Below are 27,763 nucleotides of genomic sequence, written 5' to 3' on the forward strand. Positions count from 1 at the left end.
AGACTGTCCTCAGCTAAAAGGTCATCCTGCAAGAGGGTGACTGGAGAGTCAGTAAGCCTCTAAGACCAAATAAAAGACAATTTTGGCAACCACTTCTCATCTCACCAAATTACATAATTAAAAAAAAAAAACACCAATTTTAAACTCAATTTACTACACTACCTCTGTAAATACAGTGGTTAGTAAACATTATATTACTATACTGAGATTTCACTAAATCCACATCTTCAAAACTGAAAAAACTATGAAAAAAGACAAGTTATAGAAATCACTGCATTTTTGCCACAGCCATTACACTGTAAGAATTGGGAAAAGAAAAGACAGTTAATTCCAAATTTGTTCTTTTAATGTCTTAAAAAGGTAACAAGATTTTGTTCAATCTTATTAATAAATTTTATTTGGACAAGTAGAGAACAACTTGTATCACAACAGTTTTAAACAACATGATTAAAGACGGCAGCACTCCAGCGAGTGATCACAGATATGTACAGTATATGAAGAAAAGAAGTTGCACCTTAGAGCCGATCATGATCAAGTTAAAAATACCTGACGTAAAGTACATGTGCTAATAAATTTCCTTTAGGTCATGGCCAGCATGAAAATTAGGACACAGGTACTCAGCAAATTTTATGCCAATGGATACAGCAATATGCTGCATTTAAGGATTAAAATCAGATTCTAGTTTAGTGTTAGCACTGAGCCCTTGAGAAAAATCCAAATCTCTACCTTTCTCCATTTACACACATCAAAACTATTCATGCTTGAGGATGTGGCTGGTCGCACACAATCAAGTCCTTGCATGGATAAAAACTTTTATAACTAATACTGGAGGGTCTTGCATGTTGGCATAAATTTGCCTTGCTGGCTATACGACTGCCAGCTATCAGTCACTAAGGGAAAAACTTGCTAAGTTAACTCCTCAGGAGAAACAATGCAGGTCTCTGGAAATCACATCCCTTCTACAATGAAAACGATCTGCCAATTCAAGTTTCATATGTTCAGGAAGACAGAAGATTTAAGGCTTCGGTGGCAAATACAATCCTCTGAGCAATTGTTTTCTACAGTCAAAATAACATAAGTAATGTTTATTCTTCTTGACTCTTAAAAAATCCCTGGTATCAGGTTTAGATAATATCCACCTGTAGTTAGGTCTGGCAAGAGATCTCTCCTCCTCCAGAAGAGGCTGTCCTAGATCATCCATTTCAGGAGCACTTGAGGATAGTTTTGTTTTGCTTTTTTTAATTAAAATTTAATAACTTTCAAGAACTTTTTAATAAGTTGATGAAGCTGTGCTCATGGCATCATCTGCAATTTTGGTACTGGCAGGGTGAATGCTTGCAAAATATTTGACATCATTGTCATCATCCATTTGAAGTGCCATAATTGTTTGTTCGACAGCTTCTTGATGAGAGTTGGCAGAATTCAGAAAATATTCTGTTAAGTAACAGAGAATACAGAAAAAGGTTTATATGAAAAGTGAAAATATATTGTGGTGTAAATTCAAGCTACAATACTATAAAACAAGCATGAGAGCCCCAGTAATTCACAGAGGAAAGTTTAATGCAGAAAAGGCAATGCTAAGACTGACATTTCATATCAGCAGAAATGACAACCCAAATAGTTCAGGTTGGTTTTGTTTCTTCTAGTTTAATCCTTAAACAGCTTTATTCCATTAGCAGCCACTGCTTCACTGATGTGAGTTGCACTTAATCCTTGAAAAGCAGCACACAATACTCTTCTAAATTTTTTATACCCATGTAAGGATTTCTATTTCTGTTCTATCATTTTGACATGGAGGAGACGGGAGAAAGTACCAGATGAGGTCACTCCAAGACATATAACAGCACAACATTGCTGGTATTATTTTCCTTCCCATTGTTTTAACATTCTAATACAGTTGGCTTTTCTGAACATAGCTCTGCACTGAGGTAGCTACTCTCTGCAATGTCTGCAGCTTGAAACCACATTCAGATCCCTTATGAAAAGGTTAGAAAAATCTCCTTCCCGTCTCCTGCACCTCCTTCATCCCAGAGAGGCAATCAAGGTAGGGTTGGCAAATATAAGCACTTCTCCTGAGCTCCCACCATGATTACACACAGCATCAATTTACAAAATTTTAGATTGAAGAGCAGAACATTTGCCTTTATCATGTCAGCACCCCATCAGTATTCAGGTTAAGCAATGTCAGTTGCTTACAGCAGTGGTTCCCAACCTGTTTATACTGCAAACCAGCAAACTATTTAAATTGCATATTTAAATCTAATTTTTACATGGTGGGGTTGAGAGGATCGGATCAGGTTGGGGCATTGCAGCCACGGACACCAGGGGACTCTGCAGGGGAGGGGGCTGTGCAGGCCAGTGGCCTGGGGAGATCCAGCTGGGGCTGCCCAGGAAGAAAGGGCTTTGCTGCCTTTCCAAGGAGCAAGCAGCGGAGCCGCCTCCCCACTTTCCGTCCCAGGTATTTTCCCAACTGCATCCCCCCACTCCCAGCCACGGGTGGGACTCGGGGGTCCTGCCCGGCCCGGCACAGGCCCCAGTACCTGCTGCGCAGACAGCACCTTGCCAGGCACAACCACGGCACTGGGAGCAGGCCGGGGCACATAGAGCCAGCTGCCTCCCTCCCGGGGCTTCCCCACTGACCAGCTTTAACCCCACATGTGACTGCTGGCGGCAGAAACAACAACCCGGCAGCCAACCCACTGTGACCCAGTACCAGACCACAGCCCAGTGGTTGGGAACCTCTGGCTATGGACACCGGCAGTTCCTAAAACTAGCCCATTTAAGGAAAATGCGGGGGGGGGAGTTAAGGGAGGACATGGGAAGAAGCCTTCATGTTCTCCAACATCACAAAGTAGCTCAGAACTTCTGATGCTGCAATCCAGCTTGGGGTACTATCAGGGCCAGGAGGGTTAGTTTGAACTACCTAAAGGTAGCTTAGGAGAGTACAATGGCAGAACTGATTTCTTACACTAGTGCCATTTTCTCCACCTGGCTACAGCAAAGTTACGGCAAAGGGAAATATAGGAACTATTCAAGTCATCCTTGACATGTATCATTATCTATTAAGAAATATTCTTGCTGAATATCTTGTTAAGATTACCAACCTTTCTCTAAAAGGGTTTGCCGTAATGTCTTTGCAAGGAGTACTCGAACATTTGGAACTCTATCAGATGCCAAGTGCAGTAAATGTGGCAGTAGGTGCAGAGCAAACTGGTCCATAGGGAGGCAGTCATCTTCAATGACAGTCTATAAGTAAAGAAGAAACTGCATTAGCTTTCACCAATCCAGCAAAGACAGACTGCAAATCCCCCTGCCTTAATAATCAATAAAATTATTTATCGTCTTTTTCTTCATAGATCTCCAAGTGCTTTACAGTGATAATGTATTTAACATTCAAACAGGAGGTCATACTTTATGATGCAAAATGGCTCTCTGAAATTCAAGCCCAATTAGAAAGTACTACCAATCAGTGTCAGTTATTTTACTATAAATTTGGTAACTTGTTATTGTGTTGTATTTTAACAGGAGAAGTTTATAACAAATTCACCTGCGATCAGGAATAAAACATGTTTTACTGCTTTGCTCAGCTCAAAGAGTTATTGTCACCTTGCCTCTCTTTTACACATTTAGTCTTCCCTGTAAATAGATGACATGATAAGAACTGAATTATGCTAGGCAGTACACAGAAAGGGAATGGCAGTGTATTTTCAGGAGTTGCCATAACACACAGGCTGCCAACTGTCTACCCCTCCCTACTCTGAACACCCAGAACAATATTTAGTTCTGGGTGTGAGACTTACCTTCAGAAAGTTGTGCAAATGTTTAAGTACACCTATCCTGACTTCATCTAGGTCCTTTAAAAAACCATTGAAGACAGTAACCAAGTCTCCTGCTGTGAGCTGGTCTCTCACTAAGGACTGAGAACCAGTTGGCACCCTGCCTCTTGCAGAAACACATCTTAGAGACTCTGTAAAGCTCTCTCCTCACCTTAAAGGCTCAAAGAATCAAGGAGACAGGTGTTATATCACCAAATATTTCAGCTTACACCCATATTTAAGCTTCTACATCTAAACTACAAGTCTCAGAGAACACCCTGTGGGAGCCACCCTCTGAAGCCCACCTAACCAAACAATATCCAAAGACTGCATCTTTGCCACCACTGGTCATGCCAGCTTCACCTGCATTCAGTTCCCTCTCTATGGCTCAAAGCTGGCATTAACTGTTGCCTGTTTAGCTGATGATATTTAGGCCAGCATCTAGGCAACCTGTACTACCTGGCTACACAGACATAGTATTGGGTATATTCTTGCTGGCTAAAGGGGTAACCCAGCAAAATGATAAGTAGCTGCCAGCACCATTGCTATCACTAGTGAACACTTACTTCATGATGTTCCATGAAACAATTTCCAGAAGCAAGTATACTACCTAGCATTTTCTACACGCATTTTTGTTCTATACTCATCACCCCATTTTTAACACACTGAAGTCACCAGGAAGCGGAGATGGCATTAGATGGTGAATTTTAGGTATCCCTATAATGGAATTCACACTGCAAAAGAGACTGTGGAAGTTGTGGCCTATTGTTAATTAATGCAGCTGACTTCCTTAGGTAGGGAGTTAGAGACTTGTTTCTACAGCATCCCCTGCTGACTTGCCTATAGAGTAGCACTGAGCAGAGATGGTAGGAAATCTAACATCCAGGGTGAGAAAGAGCTCTCTGGTAACTATTTCCATGAATTTTAAGATGAAAGGCATGGGTATGAACTATAGCTGGTGCCTAAAGGATGCCAGTCACACGTCCCCTAACCCCTTCAACCAAAGCAAACAAAATCAAGCTTCTTACCTGGCAGATAAAGACAAACGTCTGCCGACCAGACCACTTTTGGCATCTACAGAATTTTTCAACAAGTTCATTCATGAGGTCCACCATAAATGTTGGTGTTGAAGCCATATATAGCTTTTTTACCATTTCACTAACCTATAAGAAATATTATTAATATATAAATACAAAAGTAATTCCCATCACCACCTTGAGATACAAGATTTATATTAATAGTTTTAGCTCATACCAATTTATAGGAAATCCAACGAACAGAGGAAACCTTGTCTGCACAGAGGTTGACAGCAATAGGTCTCAAATAGTCATAGACGTCTCTGGCACTGTACAGATCCAGAAGCAAGATAAGCTGTCTAAAAGGAAAACAAAGCAAGAGGTACAATTAAGGTACATTTTACATGAAAGATAATTGCATTACAGGGAACCCTCGCTATTCACAAATCTGCTATTCGTGGATTCGAATATTCATACACCATGCCAACGGGGTGGGTCAAGGAAAGCACTGCTGCAGCTCCCTCTGGTGTTACACCAACCTCCTGCCTATGCATAAGTAGGCATAGAGCGCTGCACCAGGCAGGGGAGGGCAGAGCTGGGGAGAGCAGACCGGAGAGCAGAGCTGGGCGGGCGGTGGGGGAGGGCAGAGCCAGGCAGGCAGAGAATGAGCACCGAGGACAGGGAGGGAGATGGCGGTGGCACCTTCTCCCCCGAAGGCAGCCGCGGTCGGTCCACAGGTGCTGCAGGGGAGCACCATGCTTCCAGCTTCTCGTGGAGGCAGGGAGCAGGGGAAGGCTGTGGGGTCTGACGGGGAGCCCCATCAGTATTCACGAATTTCGTCACTCACAGGCATCTCCAGAATGGATCCCCCGGGAACGGTGAGGGTCTCCTGTACTTTGAAATGTATGTGTGTAGTGAGGCTTACTGCTTATGAGTACAAATTGTTTGGTCCACTGTAACCATTTCACCTGTCCACTTCTACCCTTCAGTTATCAAAGCTAAATGGCAATGATTTCTCCCTGAATAAAACAGGTGGTAAGTGATGGCTGTTTAACTTCCACTTACCATGGAACAGAGTGAACAGATGAAACTTACAGTTGCACCACATTAAATTCCTCCCATTCCTCTTTTCAATCCATGCACTGTTTTGGCCAGTCACACCCTTACTGTATTCTTTGGCTTTGTTCTGAAGTTCCCATTTAACAGTCCTTCAGTAGTGTGACTGCAGCAGTGCAACTATGTGATAACCACCACTTAAGCACACATTCTCATTTTAATTTTTTCTCTGTTACATAGAAATTTCTCATCAGACTTGCACTAACTTTCAGCAAAACCAAGGATTTCTATGGCCTTAAAAGGAGTTGGATTCTACCTATTGGAACCATTTTTTAAAGTAAAGTAAATAAATGGTTTGAAGGTACTATAATGGAAAATATTTCTATTCAATTTGTTGTATGACAGGAGGCTAGATGGAGGAAGACAACAGTAAAGCCATAGTTGAAAACAAAACTGTAAGCAGCCACTATAAAAGACTGGTCTATGGCATTTGATGAAATGTAATTTGTGGATTCTAATTTAAAAAAAACCCAAAACAACACAGCAGAAAAAGTTACCCCAACCGAAACCTCAGGAGCAACATACTCAGCCAGCTCAGCTCGGAAACGCCAGTTCCTGCTGTTATCAGTCACTAAGAATTCCTGGAGTTGATAAAGATATTCTCGTCTTTTGTCAGGATGAAGAAGCTGAAAATAAAAATAAGATCGTTCAGCACAGTGCAGATTACAAGACTCAGTGTCAATAGATGGAAGGGCAGAAGGTAGGGTACGACGAACCCTTAGAAGCGTGAGCTTTTGTAGCCAACAACCTACTTCAGATGCTATCAGACCCATCAGCCAAAGCAGGCTGTTGCCTATAAAAGTTCATGCCTCTCTGACCGTTAGTCTAAAGTGCTACTTTGCCCTACCTTCTGCTGACTTCAGACTAATTACCTAACTACCTCTCTGATAATGAATGGACTGTGAGCAAGATGTTTACTATAGATCACAAAGCATGCACAGATTGAAAAATTACCCTTTAGCTGGAAATAATAAGTATAATGCCTGTAGAACAAATTCTGCCACAAATCATAGTCACGGAAAATTAGGGTTGGAAGAGACCTCAGGAGGTCAGCTAGTCCAACCTCCTGCTCAAAGTAGGATCAACCCCAACTAGATCATCCCAACCAAGGCTTTGTGTAGCCCAGTCTTAAAAACCTCCAAGAATGGAGATTCCACCACCTCTCTAGGTAACCTGTTCCACATTTTTACTACCCTCCTAGTGAGAAGTTTTTCCTAATATCTAACCTAAACTTCCCTTGCTGCAACTGGAGACCATTGCTCCTTATTCTGTTATCTGCCACCACTGAGAACAGTCCACCTCCATACTAAAGTCAATAAAACTACATGGCATATTATGAGGCAAAATTTACTCTGTATCTACTTTTATTATGCAAAACATATTAGTGCTTATTTTCAAACTATTGTAAGTTATGTATTTCAAATCTAAAGAATCGTGTTCGGTACAGATGTCTTTTAGAGGTTAAGAAGAAAAGCACAGAGCCTGATACCATGAGAAACTCAATTCAATTCAGTTACTCAGAAAGAAAGTCAGAAAGAGAAGAGCATCACAAAGCTCTTGTAAGACTTGTTTTGATGTTAACTGGGCATTTGGTTGGATTCCTATAAGGAATCATAATTGTGCTATCTATAGATATAAATTTACGAAGGCAAAACAAGTGTCACTAAGAGCATAATTTAAATTTTGCCCGAAGTCAAATATGAGACCTACCTTCAGAAAATCGTGCAAATGCTTAAGTACACCTATCCTGACTTCATCTAGGTCCTTTAAAAAACCATTGAAGACAGGAACCAAGTCTCCTGCTGTGAGCTGGTCTCCCAGGATGACTGCAAGCTCATGTATTGAAAAAGCTAATGTCCTTCGAACTTTCCACTGGGAGGGGGGCAAAAAAAAAAGGGAGAATTTAACTTCAAGATAAGAGCTTATCTGTTTCATCTAAGATGATGCAGTACAAACCATTAAGAAGAAAGCATTAGCACAAACAAAACACGTACATTTAAAAATAAAATAAGATTAAAAAAAAGACATGAATGGGATGGTTCAAGGTTTATTTATTGTACCTGCCTATCAAGGAAGGACACTTTAAAAGGGAAAAAAAGTAAAAAAAGGGTTTGGATATAATTTTATTCTCAAGTCACAAATGTCTCTTACACTTGCATATAGGAATTATAAAATGCTCTGTAAGTACACAACAGGAGTTGGGAAGTTTTATTATATGTGGTGGGGAGCATGACAATTCCAGGAATCTGACTTGAGAGACAGACAAACAGACATGCTCAAAGACAGACATAGTCAAAATGCTAATGATGGCAGAATAAGTGATAAGCCACAGATGTGCTAATGTAGGAGAAAAAGTGGGTGAACAAATAGGAAGGAAACTGGTAGGCCAAGGTGTCAAACAGATTGGCTGGAGAAGGTCTAGGAAGACCCTCCAAAAACAAACACAGAGTATAATATGGTTATCTGTATTGAGAATGACAAGGCAGGGTGGATAAAAATCAACTTTTTTTTTAATTAAAAAATTGGATTTTTTTGTTTAAATCAGACTTTTTTTACTTAATATATTTATTCTTTGTTAAAATGCTTTTTAAAAAAAATAAATATATATATATTAAAGCTCAAAGGCATCACTGTGGAATAGGGATTATAAATTCTAATTATATACCATTAAGACAATATTTTCATGTAACCTTTTTAGAAGTTTTATCAATAGGTCACAACAGGCCATGGACTATATTAGGGGCCCAATCTTATGGGGTTCCCAGAGGCTCCTGTATAGATCAGTAAAAAATTAAAGAAAACCACTCTACCCAATGGGACTCAGTGCTCAGTCTAGAAGATCCCATTTAGCATCTCTGTGATGATTAGTTTTCAGTTCTCAAACTGTGGATTTGTCTACAGAGATTATACACAGACAAGGTTCTCTGGGTAGATGTGATATATATTTTATTAGCCCAACTAAATAGTTGGAAAAATTGTTCTTTGCAAGCTTTTGGGCACAAATGCCCTTCTTCAGGCATAGAGAAAGTTTATTGTCTCCAGAGATAACATCCTTGTTAACACCAGTATATGGAGATGAGAGATAACAGACCTGATTACCTACCCATCAGTCCTATTGTCTCTGCAAATTTGTATACAAACAGTCAAGTCCCACAGTCAAGCCCTTACCTTTCTCTAAAAGTACACAGTTTCAAGAAGTTAAATAAATAAAGGATATCAAACAACAAGAATGCATTACAGTAAACTCTCTGTTATGCAGCATTTAACTAACCAGAATACTTAATTAACCAGTATTTCAGCAGTGGGACGCACACTACACCACGCCGCACCACTTTGCTGCCTGCTGCACTCCTCTGAGGGTACCCACATAGGGTACCTGACCGTGCGTGCCCTTCCCCCTGTTACAGCAGCCTGCGGCTGGGCTGCCCTGGCATTTGGGATGGCTGACTATTATGGCATTTTTATCTGTATATTATTTTATTCTTTATACAGTATATTATACTGTAATGTACTGTACACTAGTTCTTTGAAAATTTGCACTACAAGAATGGCACAGTCTTCCTTGAGTATAACTCTCAAATAACTGGAAATTTTAGATAACTGGCACCCCCCCCCCCATTCCCCATGCATGCCAGATAACAGAGATTTTCCTGTATCTGCAGAAAATTATGATTAAATTGTGGCTTCCTGACCAGTGACTCAAATCATAATTTAAGCAGGTTTGATTTAAATCAAATCCGGCCTGTGACAAAGTAAGTCTGCGTAGATTTGGGTTAGTTCTAACCCCTTTCTGTAACTCAAAAGAAGGTAATATAATGAGAAATCTAGGGGGATAAGAGAGGCAAGAAAGACAGGTTCTTTGCTAGTGTGAGCTGATCTGCTAGGTCAATCGAATTACAACAATACTGAATCTTAAAGCCTGCTCTCTGGGTTCTGTAATTTACAAAGCAGAAAAGGAGAGAACATATTCTACCATACTCTGGAGTGGTATAAAGAGACTTACAAAGACTTTCCTATTAGGCAGCCAACATCTTATTTCCACAAACTGTAACAAATATTCCATCTCAAGGAACAGTACAAGCATACCATTTTTCTCAATTAAGAACCATGAGGGCTTATAGTTTCTACATGGCTGTATTTTGGAGGGGAAAAAACAAGGCACTGCTCTATTGAACAGTTATTTACCACTGACATGCTTTGAGAAGTTTTGTCCATATGCATATTTCAGCATGTGCACATAAGCATATAAGCTTAAACCATTTTTATTTTTACATTAGCAATATGCATACACAGTAAGAAAATATTTGACCTGCACTGGAATGGTAACTTCCCTGCACAGGGAACAGAGGGATACGAGCCATGCCTGCATGCTTCTGTGTCTGGCAGCAACACGAGTGTACATAACCATGGCCTAGGGACGGGTACAAAAGTCGTGACTTAATGGAGTCCTCAACCTGCATGATGAGATTCCAGGAAGTAAGATTGGGTCTGGCTAGAGTCTAGAGTGGCCCATATAAACTCCAGTGTCTGAAATGGGGCTAGATTCTACTTCTAGATGTTCATCATGAGACACCATGGTGTGGAACAAGTGCAAAAAATATATTAGAGATACTTTGTCGCATGCTGAGCAGACCTGCCTTTCAATAACTTGTTGTCTAGGTAAAGAAAAACCACAACATGTTCCTTCTTAGGTAGGTGACCACCAACCACAAAGACCTTAAAAACTTTTGGGATCAAGGGTCCATACAAGTGAACTTCATATCAGTAGTAATAGGCATGACCTTCTATGAATTTAAGTCATTTTCTGCATGAGCACATGATGAAGATTTGAAAGCAGGGACCATGAAAGTTAAGGGATACAAACCAGGACCCCAGTTCCAGGAAGGGTATTAGATAAGCTAGCATAACCATCTTGAACTTGAATTTATGGATGAAATTAAGCTTTAAGTCCAAAATGGGCACCATCATCCTTTTCTTTTGGGACCAGAAAGTAATCTCTGTGCTTTAAAGGAACTTCTTCCATGTCCTCAAAGGTAAGAGGAAAGAGGATTCTCACAGAGATAAAAATCTCGTAATAATTTGCCTCTGAAAATGACCTGTTCTAGGGAGTTGCCCCCTTTAGCGTGGGGGTCTATGGGAAGAAAGAAAGCCAAGGTGTGCAAGGTTGGTCTAGAGGTCCAGTATTCCTCTCTATAAAGCATTCCATAGCCATGGTCATGTGTAAAAGGCGGCTGCCCCGGGAACTAGCCTGTCATTCTTGGAGCTGAAAGGGAGAGTGCCAGACAAGGAGATCTCAATTGTTGGTGTAGATTGACCAGAGATCAGGGATGGTTCCCTAATTGTAATAAGAACTATAGCCAAAATATTTGGGATCAGTCAGTTGGAAAAGAGCATCAAGGAGCATGAGCCAGGCTAGATGGCAAGGTTGTTTGAGGCAGTTAAACAAAGAAGCTGCATAAGAGTTTCAGAGATGATGGATGGTACAGAGTTTAAAAAGGCTGGGGAATAATTGATGTTGCTGAAACTTGTAAAATCAGGCAGAAGACAGGCCTAGAGCATCAGCTTTGATGACTACATGCCACAGATAAGTTAAATCATGCTTCAGGTGCTTGTCTTTTGGTTTCCTAGGCACTTGAGGAAACTATCTCCAGAACTAGGCTGTGACTTGGGTGTTAAAGAAGCTTCTGAGCATCAGTGGGATCCACATAGGGGCTGCTGCTAGGGCCGGGACAAATGTCCTCCTGCCCTGGCAGCAGGGACCTCCTAGGCTGTGAAATCTGAGCTGGAGGGGTGAGGAGAATGAGAAATACCTTCTTGAAGAACCACAGGACAGCGATCTCCCCCTGGACCCTTCAGTGGGCCTGCACATGCTGGATAACTTCTCTGGCACTAATGCCAAGGATGATCTTGAAATAGAATTTGAATCCACTAAAGATCTGTGCTCAACAGGGTCAGAAGGCAACTCCATAAATTCATCCAGGATATGAACCCGGAGTCCTTTTGAGCCTGAGAAGTGAAATATTTGCAAAGAAACACTTCCAAGGGACAAGGGATGTCCCTACACATGAAAGCTGCTAAGGCAGTCATACTCCTGTTGCACAAGAAATATATGTTGAAACCAGTTGATCAGAGCAAACCATGCTGATTGTGAAGGAGAAGAGTGATCAGACAGAAGAGAAAAATGGAGCTGCACTCAGCTAGAAAAGCCAAGTAACACAGGCCAGGAGAACCTCAGGTATTGTAGAGGGGTGAAGGTAAGGTGGGGAACAACACCACACACAGAGATCAGAACTAGAAAGGTACAAAATACTTTCTGAGGTGTAAAAAGATAAACACATTCAAAAGGATGATTGTAGGGCAAGCATGCAATGTAGTCTGGAACGAACTCCAGAAGCTCTGTCTTGAGCCAAGGTGGCTCAGGGGAAACAGAAAGCTCACTACTATCTTATGAACTCTGCTTGGAGCATGGGGACGTGAAAGGTATGTGTAGTAGTATGAGATCAACTAGGGTAAAAAAAATTCTCTGACCTTGAAAAGGCACATATGCAACATATGCATTCATAGTAGGCTGTACATTTGTAGGAGAGTACTTTCTTAAACACTTTGCAAGTACCATCTATAATTTTAAACCAATTTATAATTACACATACTTAACCCTAATTCATTGATGCAGTTTCAGTTCATATTATATGTGCAGCAGACTCAACATATAATGTGTGTGGAAGATTCAAGACAGTTCTACACTGAATAAACTTTACTCATAGTAAGAGTACTGCTTATTAAAATTACTAACATCAGTGCTAAATATGGAAGCTAGGCATTAAAAAAATGCCAACACTACAAAAACATTATAATACAAGTTCACATGCAGTTTATTTTCAAAGTTTCTGAGTTAAAAGGACTTACTTACCTGCATGTCAGATGCTAATGTCTCATAGGTGTCTTTCAAACAGTGCCAGTTCTGCCTACCTAAAGTAAGTGCCACACCCGGAAGGCTGTAGGCACAATGTTTAGCAATCTCAGTATCAACTGTTTGTGCACGAGAGGGATCTGTCATGGATAAATACTGATCTAGCAAGGCCTGAGGTACAACATCCTAGAATGAGAGCAGAATTTAATTTCCACAAGGTTCCAGTTACATATATAAAAAGCGTGCTTGCGTGTTCTTAAAAGGATAATTTTTATCACCTATATAATACTGTTAAAACTACTTATAGATTAAGAATGCAAATAAATGTTTTAATTCATAAAAGATTATATATTGTATATTACAAACACAACATTTTAAAAATATCTTAAGATACTATTAATCCAGAAAAGTGACTGAAAACAGAGGATTATTCTCTGAAAATACACACACATTATGAATGAATAAGTTGCTCTATTTTGCCAAAAAGTCAAAATTGTTCGGGGCAGCAAATCACTAGCAGAGAAAAGAAAAACAGCCTTTACTACCAACTATATTAAAATTATACTACCTCCAAGACCTCTTCTACTCTCATTTTTAAACTGGAATAGACACTTACCTCTAGAGGTAATTCAAGAAAGATTATACAGTGACTTACCAAAAAGTTTTTTACATCCTCTAAAAACTGCAAAATATATCCATGGACTACACAGGTTAAGACTGTTCAAACAATACCACTTCCACTTTTTAGATGCATAATGAAAAAACATCCTTTACCTGTACTTTGGATTTTCTTTCCTCTTCAGGGCTAAAACTGCTATTGGTACTCAAGTCTGAATCATTATGAATATATGGGAGATTGGAACCCATGTTCTGTGTATATGAGAGAGGACAAGGATCACTTACAAAAAGGGATGTTCAAGGTTTATACAATCTGAAATTATCACAAAGCTTTACACTTTATCAGGGAGGACAGGGAAAGCTAGGTTTGCTTCAAGATTCCAGCTATGCATTTTTTGTTTTCAGTATATCTTGTAGCAAAAGGATTTAATAAAATGTTGCTATGTATTTATATCAGAAAAAAAAAATCAAACAAATATGTCTTGTACTTAGACTGAATGATGAGAAAGGTTTCTGATAGTCCTGGGTTGCTGGGAGCATTCATTCCAGTCCCAAACCAGTTCTCCAAGGAAAATGCCATCTCCACAATTAAGATAAAACCTAGTTGCGTAGTAGAGTTCCAGCATGCTAACAATCTTCAAAATCTGGGCCCAAGGTATGGAGCACCTTGAAGACAAGGACTGATATCTTGAGCCAGATTCAAAATTCTATGGGAAGTGAAAGACGTTTGATACACTCATGGTAGCTGACATCATGCCTACCATTAACACAACTTTCTGAGTTTTCCCAACTCCTGAAGGCTTTTATTTGCCTAGATAGAAAGCTTTTATGTAGTCTAGGGAAGCAACAAATGTATGCGCAATCAACAGCTGCTGGGTCACTGTTCACCAGAATGGGATGAATCTCCTAGTTAATCAAAAGACTGTGCAAACAACAGTGCAATGCAAGTTCTCAGTGTTCACAAGGAATAATCCAAGAGTACTCCTAAACTATGGACTGAATAGACCAACTGTGCATCCATAACCTCAAACACAGAAGCTTAAAATATGTCTACAAACCCTTTCAAATGCTTTCTTCTTCCCACCACCATTCTCTGTTTCAGCTTCATCCAGCTATTTTTCTTCCATGAGCTGATTTAATCCAAACTCAGGGTCATTCTGGCAGCGAAAGTATGGTCATATGTGACAATGGATAGGTAGACGTATGACTCAGAGGGCAGCAATTCTCAACCAGGGTGCCAAGGTACCCTGGGGTGCCTTGAGATCCTTTCAAGAGTGCTATGAAGTGCAAACATAGGTGTCCAAACATGATTCACAAGGTAAAACCAGAGATGTTAAATAGGAATCCATACCATCTAGCGAGAGGTACTTTATGTCTACCAAGAGGTGGCTTGAATCCTAAAAGGTTGAGAACCACTGAATATGGTACTGCTAGAACTGGTAGCATGTAGATGTTGAAAAGAACCAGAGACAAAACTGATTTGCATGAATGCCACAACTGGTGTGGGGAGTAGAAATTTAAATAGCATACAATAAAACCTCAGCAGCATTGAAATCTGCTGCACAGGGCCTTGGCCAACCAGCTAGCTACTTACCTGCTTGATATTTTTAAAAAACCTTCTTCAAAAAACCTGACCAGACACCTGTAGCAGCACAAATTCTGGCTGTTTCAGAACATGATTATACTGGATGGGGGTGGGGAAGGAACGAGAAGAGCAGCAACAAGTAAAAATTTAGAAATTATGTTTCATGGTAGTATCGTCCCATACACTCTAGAACAGCGTTTCTCAACCTGTGGATCGTAAGAATATATGAAAGGGTCGCAAACAAACTTTAAAAATGAATTCTCCTTTAAAGGAGAAAGACATAGGAAACCGTGGCTTTTCCCTTGCAGGCTGCAAAGTTCCTGCCTGTAAGGGACTGCCTAAACAACTCTCCCTACCCACACACTGAGGGGCTGGGGCCTGGAGGCAGTGAGCAGCGGGTCAAGAGTGAGAGGCACTGGGTCAGCACTGGCCATTGATGTTTACAAATTGGTCCTGGTACAAAAAAAGGTTGAGAACCACTGCTCCCACAGGGCCTCAGGATCTGATTATCTCCTATACAGAACAGTACGGTATGCTACTGCTGGGTGCAATAAAACAAAGTCTTTTTTTTTTTTTTTTTTTAGAAAAAGAAAGGGCGACTAACATTAAAAAGAGCTTTTTGCCTCTGATAAGACTATTTCACTGCAGAAAAACAAAAGCAATGCTGAATTGCCTCAAAATGGTAAAATAACAGAACTGAGGTTTAGACTCAAGGAATCCAGTGACTGTTACACACAAATAAAGAACGCTGGAGAGTAAACTTAATGCAACAGGCAGAGCTGCAAAATCAGCAGACAAAAAGCTGAGCATCGTGTCAGCATTAGATGTAAAGAGTTACACCTCAAAACAGTGCAAAATTCAGCTCTTACTGGTGCTCTGAACTGAGCTTGCTGACTCATCTAAAAAACACACAAGTATGTTTCTTACCTCAACAGTGTCACTAATCAAAGGCACAGTATCATCCTGAATTAGTTTACAATTTAATTGGTCTTTGACATCCAGGTCATTTTGTGAGTACATTCCTTTGCCAGTTCCTGCTGATGTTTCTTCCTGAGGGTCAAGACTAGATGCTCGGAGTGCAGCTGAGAGGACTTCCACTTGTGCTATGCAAAAAAATACATTAACTGCTTCACAAATAATTGTTCACACAGCTAGCAGCGACAAATGCATAGCAACTCTCTGATAATTTTACTTTTCGATTTATGAAATAGACAGAGGGAAATTGAAAACTTCCCGATCAGATAACCTGTGGAAAGTCCCAGGTTATCTGATTCCATTCTACAGGAAGCTGGAAAGATAAGACAGTCACATGCTGGACCTGCCTACACCTCAAAAGATAAAACAGAACTGGGATAGGAGAGTAACTATCCTTGATGCAGGAAACCCAGAAGGGATTAACTGCTGTCAGGACAGTATCTGTTCAGAACCTTTTAAATAAGATAAAATAAATAAAAATGTGACAAGCAGCTCCAAGGCTAGGTACTGCCATAGGAATAGGCAAAACACTATTTTATTGGCAGCTTTCATGGAATGACAACTACCAGTAAGGAGTAGGAGTACCCTGACTCTTTAGATTTTAATTGTGTAGACTGGTGAAAAACTAAAAACTGCTAACAACTAAAAACTCTGTAGGGGCTCACAGAAAACAATCCTAAGGGCAAAATGGGCAGGGTATAAATGTACAAGCAGTATACAACTGCATCCCTCTATACCAGGAGCGTCAAACACGGCCTGTGGGCTGGACCTGGTGCACAGACCCTCTTTGTCTGGCCCACTGAACTACTAGTAGGCACAGGAAGTTGAGGAGCATGGCCTGCAACATAATCCAGAGCCCTTTGGCCATGCTGGGCATGGCCATCAGCAGTGACTCTGGCTTGCTGTCACCAGCCCTAGACTCCTTGCCACTGCTGACACCCACTGCTGCCACAGTCGCCACTGCAACAGAAATAATGCCATAGTCTGGAGGCAGCCCACAATCCAGACCCCACCTGGGCTCCATGTGACTGACACCCCTACTGTATACAGGAGACTACCATTTTCCCCCTCAAAAGGTCTCCCAAATACCCTATTTTCTCACATACTACAGCCCCTAAATGATATATGCACTTTGTTCTGGGGAAGGAAGACTGAAGAAAAACAGATTTTTTTCAAAGTTATACCTGAACAGAGCTGAGTGGAGCCTATTCCTTCACTCACTCACCCTCCCTTTCCTGCATAACGAAAAGCCAAACCCCTAGCTATTGATGAAAACTGATCTCAATGGTTGGATCCATGATTTTGGAAAGGGCTAAAAACTACAAGGCCATGAAATGGAAGGAGTAGGCGTGCACCAACAGATTTTTGAGGCCAATACCGATAGCCAATTTTTGAGGCATAATGGCCAATACCAATCCGATTTCCAATACCAGTCCGGCAGCTTGAAGAGCGGTGTCTGGCTGGTAAGTCTATTGTGGAGGGAAGGGGAGTGTGGGGGGGCAGATCAAGGCCCCAGCGGTGAGGGAGGGAGTGGGCCTTGTCCCAGCCCCTGCCCCAGTCCCATTCCCTCCCTTACCGCGGGGCCTTGATCTGCCCCCCACTTCTCTCCCCCTTCCCCTTCCACCACAACAGACTTACCAGCTGGGCACTGCTCGCCGCCTACGTGCTGCATTGCAGCTGAGCCTGCATGGGCCATTTATTGGTCAAATTATTGGCCATATCAGGCCAATTTACAATACAGACAATTTTCTTTATATCGGTGCCAATCCGATATCAGACCAATGTATCAGTACACTTCTAGAGAGAGACCAGGCAGCAAAATGGCCGAAGAAAGGTTAGCTTGACTACTGAAACAAAGACCATTAAAAAGAAGAGACAACTGTTAACACCTGTTGACAGAAGACCAATGAACCATTAAGCCAACTGTCTTCTGCAGCTGCCAGAATTGAGATACCACTGCTGCTGACAGGAAGCTGATTTTGGAGCAGGAATCAAAGTGAGGTGTTTCTATTCTAAGCAGAAAAACAGCTTTCCCGCTTACAGCACACATCCCAATTTTGGGAGGGCTGTTTTGGGGGTGAAAGGGTGTGTGGTACGCAAGAAAATATGGTACTACACTCATTCTGAATAGAAAACAAGAATTCTCTCTTACTCAAAAGTTCCTTCTTGGAATTTCAGTCATTTCCCTGTGGATTTACTCTGACAAGTAAAGCTGACGGGATCTGTTTGCATTGCCAAAGCCAACTGCCAAGTTTTTTAATGTTCATTAAAACCATAACTTGGCATAATGCTGGTTACTAAATGCACTATTGTAAGACAGTGACATGGGGAAAATGTATACCACCATGAGTTAAGATTAGACTTGAGCTGCAATCTTATGCCAGGAATGGCCTGTAGATTGGGCAAGATGAGCAGAAGCAAAATCAGTAAAGAAAGTGGATTTGATCTTTATGTAGCATGGCCAGTTCTGCACTCAATATTTAATAAAATACCTGAATTAAAAATTTACAGTAAAATCACTGTAATCCAAAAGTGAAGGGAAGCCCACTGCAAGTTAGCAAGTAAAAAACATCAGTAATACTTCACAAAAAAAAAATAAAAAATCATGTACTTTAGAAAACAGCTTAGTTTTAATTAATACCCATAGACCATACTATATTGTTAAATATTCTACCCTATGTTTTGTAAAATTAATAAAGCCTTGATAATAGGAAACAAGCTCAGTATAATGTACAATAGTTACTTCTTTAAAGAAAAGTAAAAGGAGAAACCCATATTTTTAAGGAAAAGTACAGCTGCATGGATCAGCAGGATGAAAATCAGCAAAATTCTACTAAATTAAGTAGGAAGGGAAAATAACATTACCTTAGGGCCCTTCTCACCTGACTACTTGGAATGAAATGCCATTTCAGATTTCCAGATTTTATTCTTGTGAGAAAAAGATACTGGAGAAATAAACTGAACTTTTATCCTTATGCAGATATAGAACTCACCGCTTCTTTATAAACTAGAACCAATTTAAGTGCAGGTCTTATATCTTCAACCGAGTGGTAATATGTCAGTTTACTGCAGGGATGAGCAATTATTTCGGGTGGAGGGCCACTTAATGAGGTTTGGTGAGCTTTTGAAGGCTGCATGGGTAGCCCCGCCCCTTGACAGTTGCCCTGCCCCTTGGTTGCTATCTTGGGACCAGAAGTCCTACCGCTAACCCCTGACTTTTGCCACTGGAAATCCCTCCCCTTGCCCCCTGGAAATACTTCTTTTGGGAGGGGTGGGAGATGCCATCTTAGAAGGAGAAAAAACCCAAATCATACACTAAAAGTCAAGTGCCTACTATAAAATATTTTAATTTTATTACAAAAAGTATTTCTGCCATCATTTGTGTTTGCGTAGCATGTACAGAAGTGATTGCATAACAACTCAAAAATAAATTCTTAGTCTTGTATGTTAGAGGGGTTGAGGGGTGTATGCATGTGTGGGGGGGTTGTGAGGGTGTGTGGCTGTGTGTGTGGGAGGCATAGGGTATATTGGGGGTTGTGGGGGAAGGGTGTGGGTATGTGGCTTTTGTGTGGTGTATGGAAGGGTGTGGGGGTGGGGACTGAGCAGGGTGCAATTTGTTGGGTGGTGCCGCAGGCCAGATAAAAGTGCCTGGTGGGCCATATCCAGCTCACGGGCCATATTTTGCCCACCTCTGGTTTATTGGGTTCTGCACTGTGTCCTAAAGACCATCTCCCTATTACTTAAGGCAGGGGTGGCTAACCTGTAGCACAGGCAGCCTCTGTATGCGGCATGCAACAGATCAGGGACAGGACAGGTAGCACAGTAGCAGATTGGGCAGGCAGCAGAAAGCAGAGCATCAGATCAGGCAGGGGAAGTGGATCAAAGTGACACTTAGGGAAGGTGAGGGGCTAATTTGTGGCACACCTGCCAAAAAGGTTGTCGCCCCCACCCCCACTTAAAGGTACAAGTTGTTAGGGTGTTATTTAGGAGTGAAAAAATTAAATGAAAAAAAGAAATCTTATTAGCTATTTAAGATACGGGACATTTTATAACTTGAAAATCTTTTCTAACTACCATTCCTTAAGTTTACTGCTCTCCAGAATTTCTCCCTTGTCAGGGCACTGTATTTCCTTCCTGCTTTTCTCCTTGCATTTCATTAAAAGAAATATTTTTCTACATGGCAATGTAACATCTCCTTCCTCTTCCCCACCCACCCCACTTTAAACTTCTCTTCTGTGCTTTCCTAGGGGTCACCCATTGCTTTTTCTTTCCTTGGTGTTCAGTTATTACCAGCTGGCAAAACTGCCATGGTGATTATGTAAAAGTGTTATAATGATGTAGATAGGATATTTAAAAACACATGTTCTACAGCAAGTGTTAAGGAAAGAAAAGCAACAGAGGTGGGGAAAAAAAACTAGGGGTACATGGGTACAGAAGGCTGCGATAACTGTATAGAAGCAAAGAACAAGGACCAGGAGAAGATGGATAGAAGCAGAAAGACAGAAAAACAGAATGTCTCTAATCATTAGAAATATTACTTTACAGAACCTGGAATTGAATTGAGTCCTAAATCTCCATATACCTCTGAGGCCAAATAATGGCTGTGAAACTGACTGAAAAGTGCATCATTCACCACTACTAGTTGTTTCACAGAGAATAACAACAGTATTACTATTCACAAAGAATAAGTACTACAAGATCAAATAGTAGACCTTCAGGCTCTAATTCAATGGTGGTTAAACTGTGGCTCACAAGCTGTATGTAGCTTGCTAGCATGGTTCTTGCAGCTCTCTGGAGCTTTGGTGGAGAAGCTCACCCCCCTCCTGCTCTGCAGCCGTGCTGGGTCACTCAGCACCCCCTCGAACCCCCGCTCTCTGGCTTTGGTGGAGGATTGGATGTGGCTCCCAGGGTGAGTAACTCTAGCCACCCTGCTCTAATCTTTAAGAACTTTGAAAATTAGCTATACTGTGAGTTAATATGATTCCATGATTGAAACTGTTCTCAGTTTTTGTGATTTAAAAATTTTATACAAAACGACATGAAAAGAACATTAAAATTACAAAATTAGATTAGCCAGAATGAAGGTAGTTTGTGCAATCTTCATTTGGACCAGTGTATGATGGAGTTGCTGGTATACCGCTTTTGCCACAGAATCCCTATTCTGATCAAACCCATTTTGGGGACAAGTCAGGGCTGTATAATTAACATAAAACACTTAAATCATTTGTGGCAAAAGCTGGAAAGACTTCAGAAATAGAATGATCACAAGCCTCATGATTACAGTTGAATGTCACCCTTGACTGCACCTCCGCCCCACGACAAAATTCTTATGAAATGCTGGACAAGTCACTGAAACATTTTTTTTCAGATAATTGCCAATCCCAATGTTTTCTGGAAGCTCAATCTGAAACACCTAGGAGTTGGTCTGCAGAAGTGTTGAACTCTTGCAACTGACTGGTGCAGTGCTTGAATGTGAACTTCTAAACTTCTATAAAAATGCTTAATAATCTGAGGGGAAAGAAACCCTAGACCAGGGGTTGTCAACCGGGGGTACGTGTACCCTCAGCAGTACTTAGAAAGGTCTTAATGGGTTATGTATGGGCAGGCTGGCCGGTGGGCAGAAATGGAGCATGCCCTGGGGTGCTGCAGTGGCATCTCCCCGGCACGTTCCCACACTTCGCCAGGGGACGGGGAGGAACACATTAGGCGCTGCCAGCCCCACACTGCACACAGTGGCGCCTCCCTGTCCCCTGCCCCAGCTTGTTCTCTCAGCTGGCCACTAGCCCCTTACAGCAGACCTGAGGGTCTGAATGGCATGGGGGGGGAGAGGGGGAGGGTGTGTTTCATGTCCGCCCCCCGGAGCATGACTGGCTGGGCACAAGGCCCATCAGCAGCCTGCGGAGCCACATGCGCATTATAACAAAACTTGTTGAATGCTAAGTAAAATTAGGTATCAATTTAAAATGAACACTACAGCAAAACAGCACGAAGTGAAACAGCATTAAAAACGGGGTTTCCTGTAAACAGAGGTGCTTCAAGAAATTTGGAACGTGCAACATTACTTCAAAAAAAATTCAACTGATAGTTCAAGAGGTAAAAAAAAAAATTACATTCAAGCTTCATCTTCTGAAAAAAAATCTTAATATGGTTTCTAATTCTGCATGTAGGCTAATGGCAACATTTTTTCCCACATCCTTCAATACTCAGGTGACTTATGCCCCTGGCAGGTAGAAGTGTAAGTACTAAAAATTGCAGATGCTAATTAGGCCTACAATTAAGCATTCAACAATCAAAGTAAAACAGCATTTGCACTATTAGAGGCTGCTTCTCAGAAATGAGGGTCCTTTCAGTCTGTCATCATTTTTCCCCAATTAAATAATGCCTACTAAACCTATTTTAATTAAAATTCCCCCAAAACCCAAACATTCACTTTTCAGAGTCCATTTTTAAACAGCTTTGTCCAAAAGGTTAAAAATGAAAACTTCTAGGGGAAAACATTACACGAAAATTCCCGCATACTTCCATATTTTTGCTATACCTTTAACATCTGGATCATCAATGTGAGGCTCCAGATTTTCTATCATTTCTTCCAACTCCTTCCTTGTAGCCATAGTAATGTTTGGAGAAGCTGGCACAGTAGCTTCTTGTGTTCCTTCCTGAATTTCTGGAGTAAAGATTATATCAGAGGCTTGCTGAAGCTCTAAATCAATATCTATCTCAGGAAGTGGAGTCCTCCAGAAATGGAAAGAGTTGTACAACTCCTGCTCTGAAAGGGAGGTTTCATGGGAGTTCAACCCAGACTCCCGCACCATTGTTGTACAATGACTAGAATTTTGCTCATTCTCCTCAGCTAGTTCTCCACAAGAGTCTGAAGACAAAGTGCAACTTAAGAATGTCTCAGTCAAGAAATCAGTTTCATTCTGGGATTTACTGGATCCAAGGTTTTGATCTGCAGTGTTTTCAGGTTTCAGCATACAATCACTAATATCAACATCTGAAGATATCTCTACTGTCCTGCTGCATGCATCCTCTGTTATGAGATTTGCTGTATTCCTCATCTTTTCACTGTTGGGTGTCAAAAAAAAACAAACACATTTATCTGAGGGGGGAAAAAAAGAATCTGCAACCAATATATAGCTTATAAATGTAAAAATTTATCACAAACATCATAGACATGTTCTACATTTGGTAGGTCTATAATTAGCCAACAATGCTATAAGTAAAACTAAGTGAAATACCTGAAAAGAAGAGTTACTGAAAACTTATTTAATTAAAGAGGAACCCAATAGTCACTTACTATAAAAAAAAAGAAAAGTTCTGGAGTATTCACCTACCAAGACGTGCAATAAAATTAAAAAGAAAAAAAAAAAAGTTTCTTAAGTACTGGTATCTTTATAAAAAAGAAAGTTGGGAATGAAATCCAAACCCTGGAAAATTCATACCTATTTTCCTTAGCAGAACTATGATCCTCTGTAGTTTTACTTTCTTCTTCTTTAAAATACTGGCCACTGCTAGATGGATTAGCAAAAGTAGATATAAAAGGCCCCAGGGACTGAAAGGCAGCTTGGCGGACCTAGGAAAAAGGGGGCTCAAGATAAATCGTTTAAATACAATACCTGCTCCTTCCGCTCCTAAGAGGCATATAGCCACTGGGGAAGTGATACGAGAGACTTGAACCTGAGAACTGTACCAGTACGCTGCATACGCCAAGTGGCAAACAAAACCTAGAGGTGAAAAAGGTTGGAGTGATGGGTGAAATGCAGCGTCAGACAAAACTGTCAACTCAGGTAATTGTAGACTTTGCCACACGGTTTGTGATGGAGGTTAATCCTGTCATTCACAACTTTTTAAAATGCCTAAAGCAGATAATTTTGGAAGCCAAGTGAAAAACCGAAGGGATCAGAAAGTCGGAATTAAATCTTAGTGCACCTATTTTACATCATCATTTAATTCAAGTTGATCCACTGAGAACCCATAAGTTTGGAATGTCTGCTTTTCCAACCTATTATGTCTTGTCCTTCAATTATTCCTCCTCCCCAACTTACTCCTTCCAGTAAGTTTCTCCTGCCTGCAGTTCTACTACATCTTTCATCATACTTGACTGGCTCAAGACAAAGAGTTAGTGCTTCTGGTCAGTGAGACTTCCCTCTGGCGCTGAAAATAAGACTCTGCTTGTTGACAACCTTGTTACAAATTTTAAGGGAGGATTTTCAAGGCTAGGGGAAAAAAATTTAATGGAGTGCAATGTAATTACATCTGCAATTTTCCAATGGTCCTGATGACTGCATAGCAAGAAAGCCTGCAACTCAAAAGACCTTGCCTCAGTGGTATAATTACACTTTACAACATAGAAGGAAGGCTATACTCTAGTATAATTAGAGCATATGCTATCTGCAAAGCCACCACTCTACTGTTCTTTTTATACCATACACATGAACAAGCTATATCTTTTTGAAAAAGGTTTACATGGGGTATCAAACTGAAAAATTAACAGTATAATCAATAAATAAAACAATTCTTACCCATCGTGAAGGGTCACTGATCAGATTAATAAAAAGAGTTGACAATTTTGTCCGCCGGACCTCTTGTGATGTTGCACATGAAACTGCCATGAAGCATTCAGCGCAAGCCTTCCGGACTCCCCAGACATTATCAGAACAGAGCTGGAAAAACCTTGGGAGCTACACAGAACATGGTAAATAAGCTTTTATGTAGGCATTATGGTGGGTGGAGGGGTTACTTGCTCCTTTATCATATCACTTTCTGTCAAAGGTTCATCCTGATGCTAAAGGCAGCATCTGTTCATTTTTTTATTGTAAAAGGATATGCCAGTAGTAACTACCTTCTTAAATCAGTTCCCTTCAAATTGATTTTAGGGATGTACACTGCAGAACATATATCTAGATTCAAAACATCTTTTTGGCTGCAGAGTTTTTTCTTTCCTACCCCCATCTTCTGCATCAGAATAAGTCACCCTCTATAAAAATGTAAACTGCCCTTAAAATTCTTCAGTACATAATTTCTTTGGGAAAAGGTAATGTTAAAAGGTACAATGAAATTACACTTGCCTGCCAACTTTCTAGTCAATAAATACCGGAAAGGACAAGATTGGCAACTAGAAACAAAGGGAGAACTTCTTCAGAACATGGAAACTCTAATGATAAAATATTCCCATTTCCTAATAGAAACAAGGTCTGTGAGGCAGCAGACCTTAAAATCTGTCATTATCCACCTTGCACCACGTTATAGGAGCAACTGGGAGAAAATGTGGAATCCCACATTTGATGTAAAGAAAGCAGTTTTATTGTTAGATGTTTTATAAACATTGGAATTTGTTTGCAGTTGCTTAGGTGTTTGAAATTGTTGAAACAATCCCAGTAGAGATGGTTTGCAAAGAAAGTGCAGCTGAGGTATTTGTAACAAAGTTCACCTTAAGATCATAACCACTTGTGGTGTGGAGAAGAGAGTGGTACTGTGTGCATTATAACCCTGGGTTTCAGGTGCTGAAGAAGTCTCCCTTGGGGCTGAAATTTCCAGATTTTGTTTCAGACTAAAAAGTGGGGGTTTTTCAATAAAAACAAACAAAACAACAACAAGTTTCAGAAAAGAGTCATTCAGCTGTTTATAAAAGATAAGGGGAGCGCAAAAAAACATATACTCTCCAACAGCCGAAGAGATTCCCAGCTTTTTAAAAAAACTCCACAACTGAAAACATCTGGGAACTAAAAACTGTATTTTTACCAAACAGCTCTCAGTGAGGAAAGACATCCACCCTTGTACTAAAAAACAGACCAATTTTAATTTCATAACATCGTCTAAAAATTTCACACTTGTACATACAGTATATCCTCCATGGTTTTTGTTTTGTTTTAACATGAGCTTAAAGTATCTCTGTTTAGAAGAGGCAGGTTCTCCCTATCATCACCTCCCCAAGTGAGAGAGGATACCTTAGTGATGATTAGCCTAATAGTTTTAGATTATGAAAACTGAATAAAAAGACCTACTAGCATTTCTTCAGTAGCTTGCTGCCCAACCACACTGCAGATATCTCCAAAATTGGCTGCACAGACCTGCAGATAAAAGTTAGAGAAGTACATAACATTATATGATTTACTGAATTTGAAAAAGTACTGTAATAGCCAGTAAGATATTACAGATTTAAGTTACTCAACATGAAAACCTGAAATCTAATCAGTTTAAAAATGTGAGACAAAGGCAGAATTAGAAACTACATCAGAGCAAATCATCTCTCCATTTTAGCAGTTATAAAACAACAAAAAAATCCTATGCATTTGAAAATGTACTTTTTGCCCTTCTTCTATAAAGCCCCCACAAACACCTGAAGAAACTAATTAAATACAAAGGTACTATCAAAGAGCAATCAAATGCACACAGTTAAACCAAAAAGATTTTATTCTAACATTAGATTCTCTGTTGCAGAACAGAACCAATTACATAGCAGCAATGCTTAAATTCCATGATACCTCTAGGTTATTTGTCCATTTTCCTGAATAACTCCTCATTCCTCTCCTCCTATCTACAAAAAGGAAACTACAGCTCAGGCAGATGATATCAAATCTGTTTATGCTTGGTGCATGTTTTCAAGGTTACCTCCACAAACATGAGGACCAGGCATTTTTTTAAATGATATTAAAGATTCTGAAATGCAGTTCTGCAGCACATTTCACAGCTGAAGATCTCTAAACCACCTGGAGCCCTGTAACTTTCATTCTGTTAGTTATTCTAGGTATACAAATAATAACTGGAAAAAATTCACACAAAAGGTGGCTGATGGTTCACCTTTGAACATTAAAGTAACAGCAGCTTAATCAAACCAAACAGGGAAAAATGATACCTTACGAACATGAAACATTCTGCAATCACAACACATCTCACAAAACCTAGGAAGAATGAGTCTCTCTGTGATGTCTTTCCCCACCATGGAAGCCATTTTGCACATTATCTAATGACAAAGAAAGCATTTATTAGGAATGCCTATCTAACAATCTCATTTTGCATAAACAATAATGCTTTTATATTATTAAAATTGCTGTAACAGTCAAGCTTACATCCTAATGCACATAATTCTGTTTTTTGTTACTTGTATCAAAAACACTGAAAAATTTGTGCATTCGCTAAGTAGTTTTAACAATTTATTTCTCTGCATCACACTGCAATAGGGGATAGGAGAAACAAGAGTATTTCCCCAGTGGGCACGTCTACAAGATGCTGAAAGTGCAGTAGACTAATTCTACTGTGCATCAGCACGTCATGGCAAAAGCCAGGCTAATGAGCAGTAGAATTATTCTACTGTGCACTATCGTCATGTGAAAAATGTGCACCAGTGCTACTGCACGGTAGTGCCAATTACAGTACATTAAGTAGGTACTAAATTTAATGCACCATAATTATAGCACATTAGTGCCCATGCAGATGTGACCAATATAATGTAAAAATCAGAGGCCTAAATCGCAGAAACCACCAAAGTCTTAAACAAATCTGGTAGAACTTTAATGAGGTTAATTCACGCTACCATGTACTATTCTGTATAAAAGTACAACATTAATTAGGCTTTAAAAAGCAGTCAAATATGAGACTTCATTCTCCATTTCCATTAAAATGTTCCACTGCTCAAAAGCAATTTTCTGACATTTTAAACCAAGCACATCCATGTTTTTAGCACAACCAAGTTATTCCTACAGCTCTTTGAACATTCAATATTTACTGA

General features: G+C 40.3%; 1 protein-coding gene across 4 annotated transcripts in view; it reads right to left on the reverse strand.

The window, feature by feature from the left end:
* Positions 1–324: 324 nt before the first annotated feature.
* PPP4R1 (protein phosphatase 4 regulatory subunit 1) overlaps positions 325–27,763 on the reverse strand; it is an 82,893-nt gene continuing 55,454 nt past the window's right edge. For all 4 annotated transcript variants that reach the window (XM_006262859.4, XM_014606681.3, XM_059724246.1 and 1 more), the window contains 14 exons: positions 26,891–26,998; positions 26,040–26,105; positions 24,558–24,716; positions 23,478–23,608; positions 22,574–23,100; positions 15,988–16,163; positions 13,632–13,727; positions 12,858–13,043; positions 7,658–7,819; positions 6,473–6,573; positions 5,070–5,190; positions 4,844–4,978; positions 3,105–3,246; positions 325–1,434 (listed from right to left, as the gene is read on the reverse strand). In XM_006262859.4, the coding sequence (XP_006262921.1) occupies positions 1,271–1,434; positions 3,105–3,246; positions 4,844–4,978; positions 5,070–5,190; positions 6,473–6,573; positions 7,658–7,819; positions 12,858–13,043; positions 13,632–13,727; positions 15,988–16,163; positions 22,574–23,100; positions 23,478–23,608; positions 24,558–24,716; positions 26,040–26,105; positions 26,891–26,998 (2,274 nt within the window). In that variant the 3' untranslated portion in view covers positions 325–1,270. The remainder of the gene's footprint in view (positions 1,435–3,104; positions 3,247–4,843; positions 4,979–5,069; positions 5,191–6,472; positions 6,574–7,657; positions 7,820–12,857; positions 13,044–13,631; positions 13,728–15,987; positions 16,164–22,573; positions 23,101–23,477; positions 23,609–24,557; positions 24,717–26,039; positions 26,106–26,890; positions 26,999–27,763) is intronic.

Source organism: Alligator mississippiensis, chromosome 3 (assembly GCF_030867095.1).
Source record: "Alligator mississippiensis isolate rAllMis1 chromosome 3, rAllMis1, whole genome shotgun sequence".
Lineage (NCBI taxonomy): Eukaryota > Metazoa > Chordata > Crocodylia > Alligatoridae > Alligator > Alligator mississippiensis.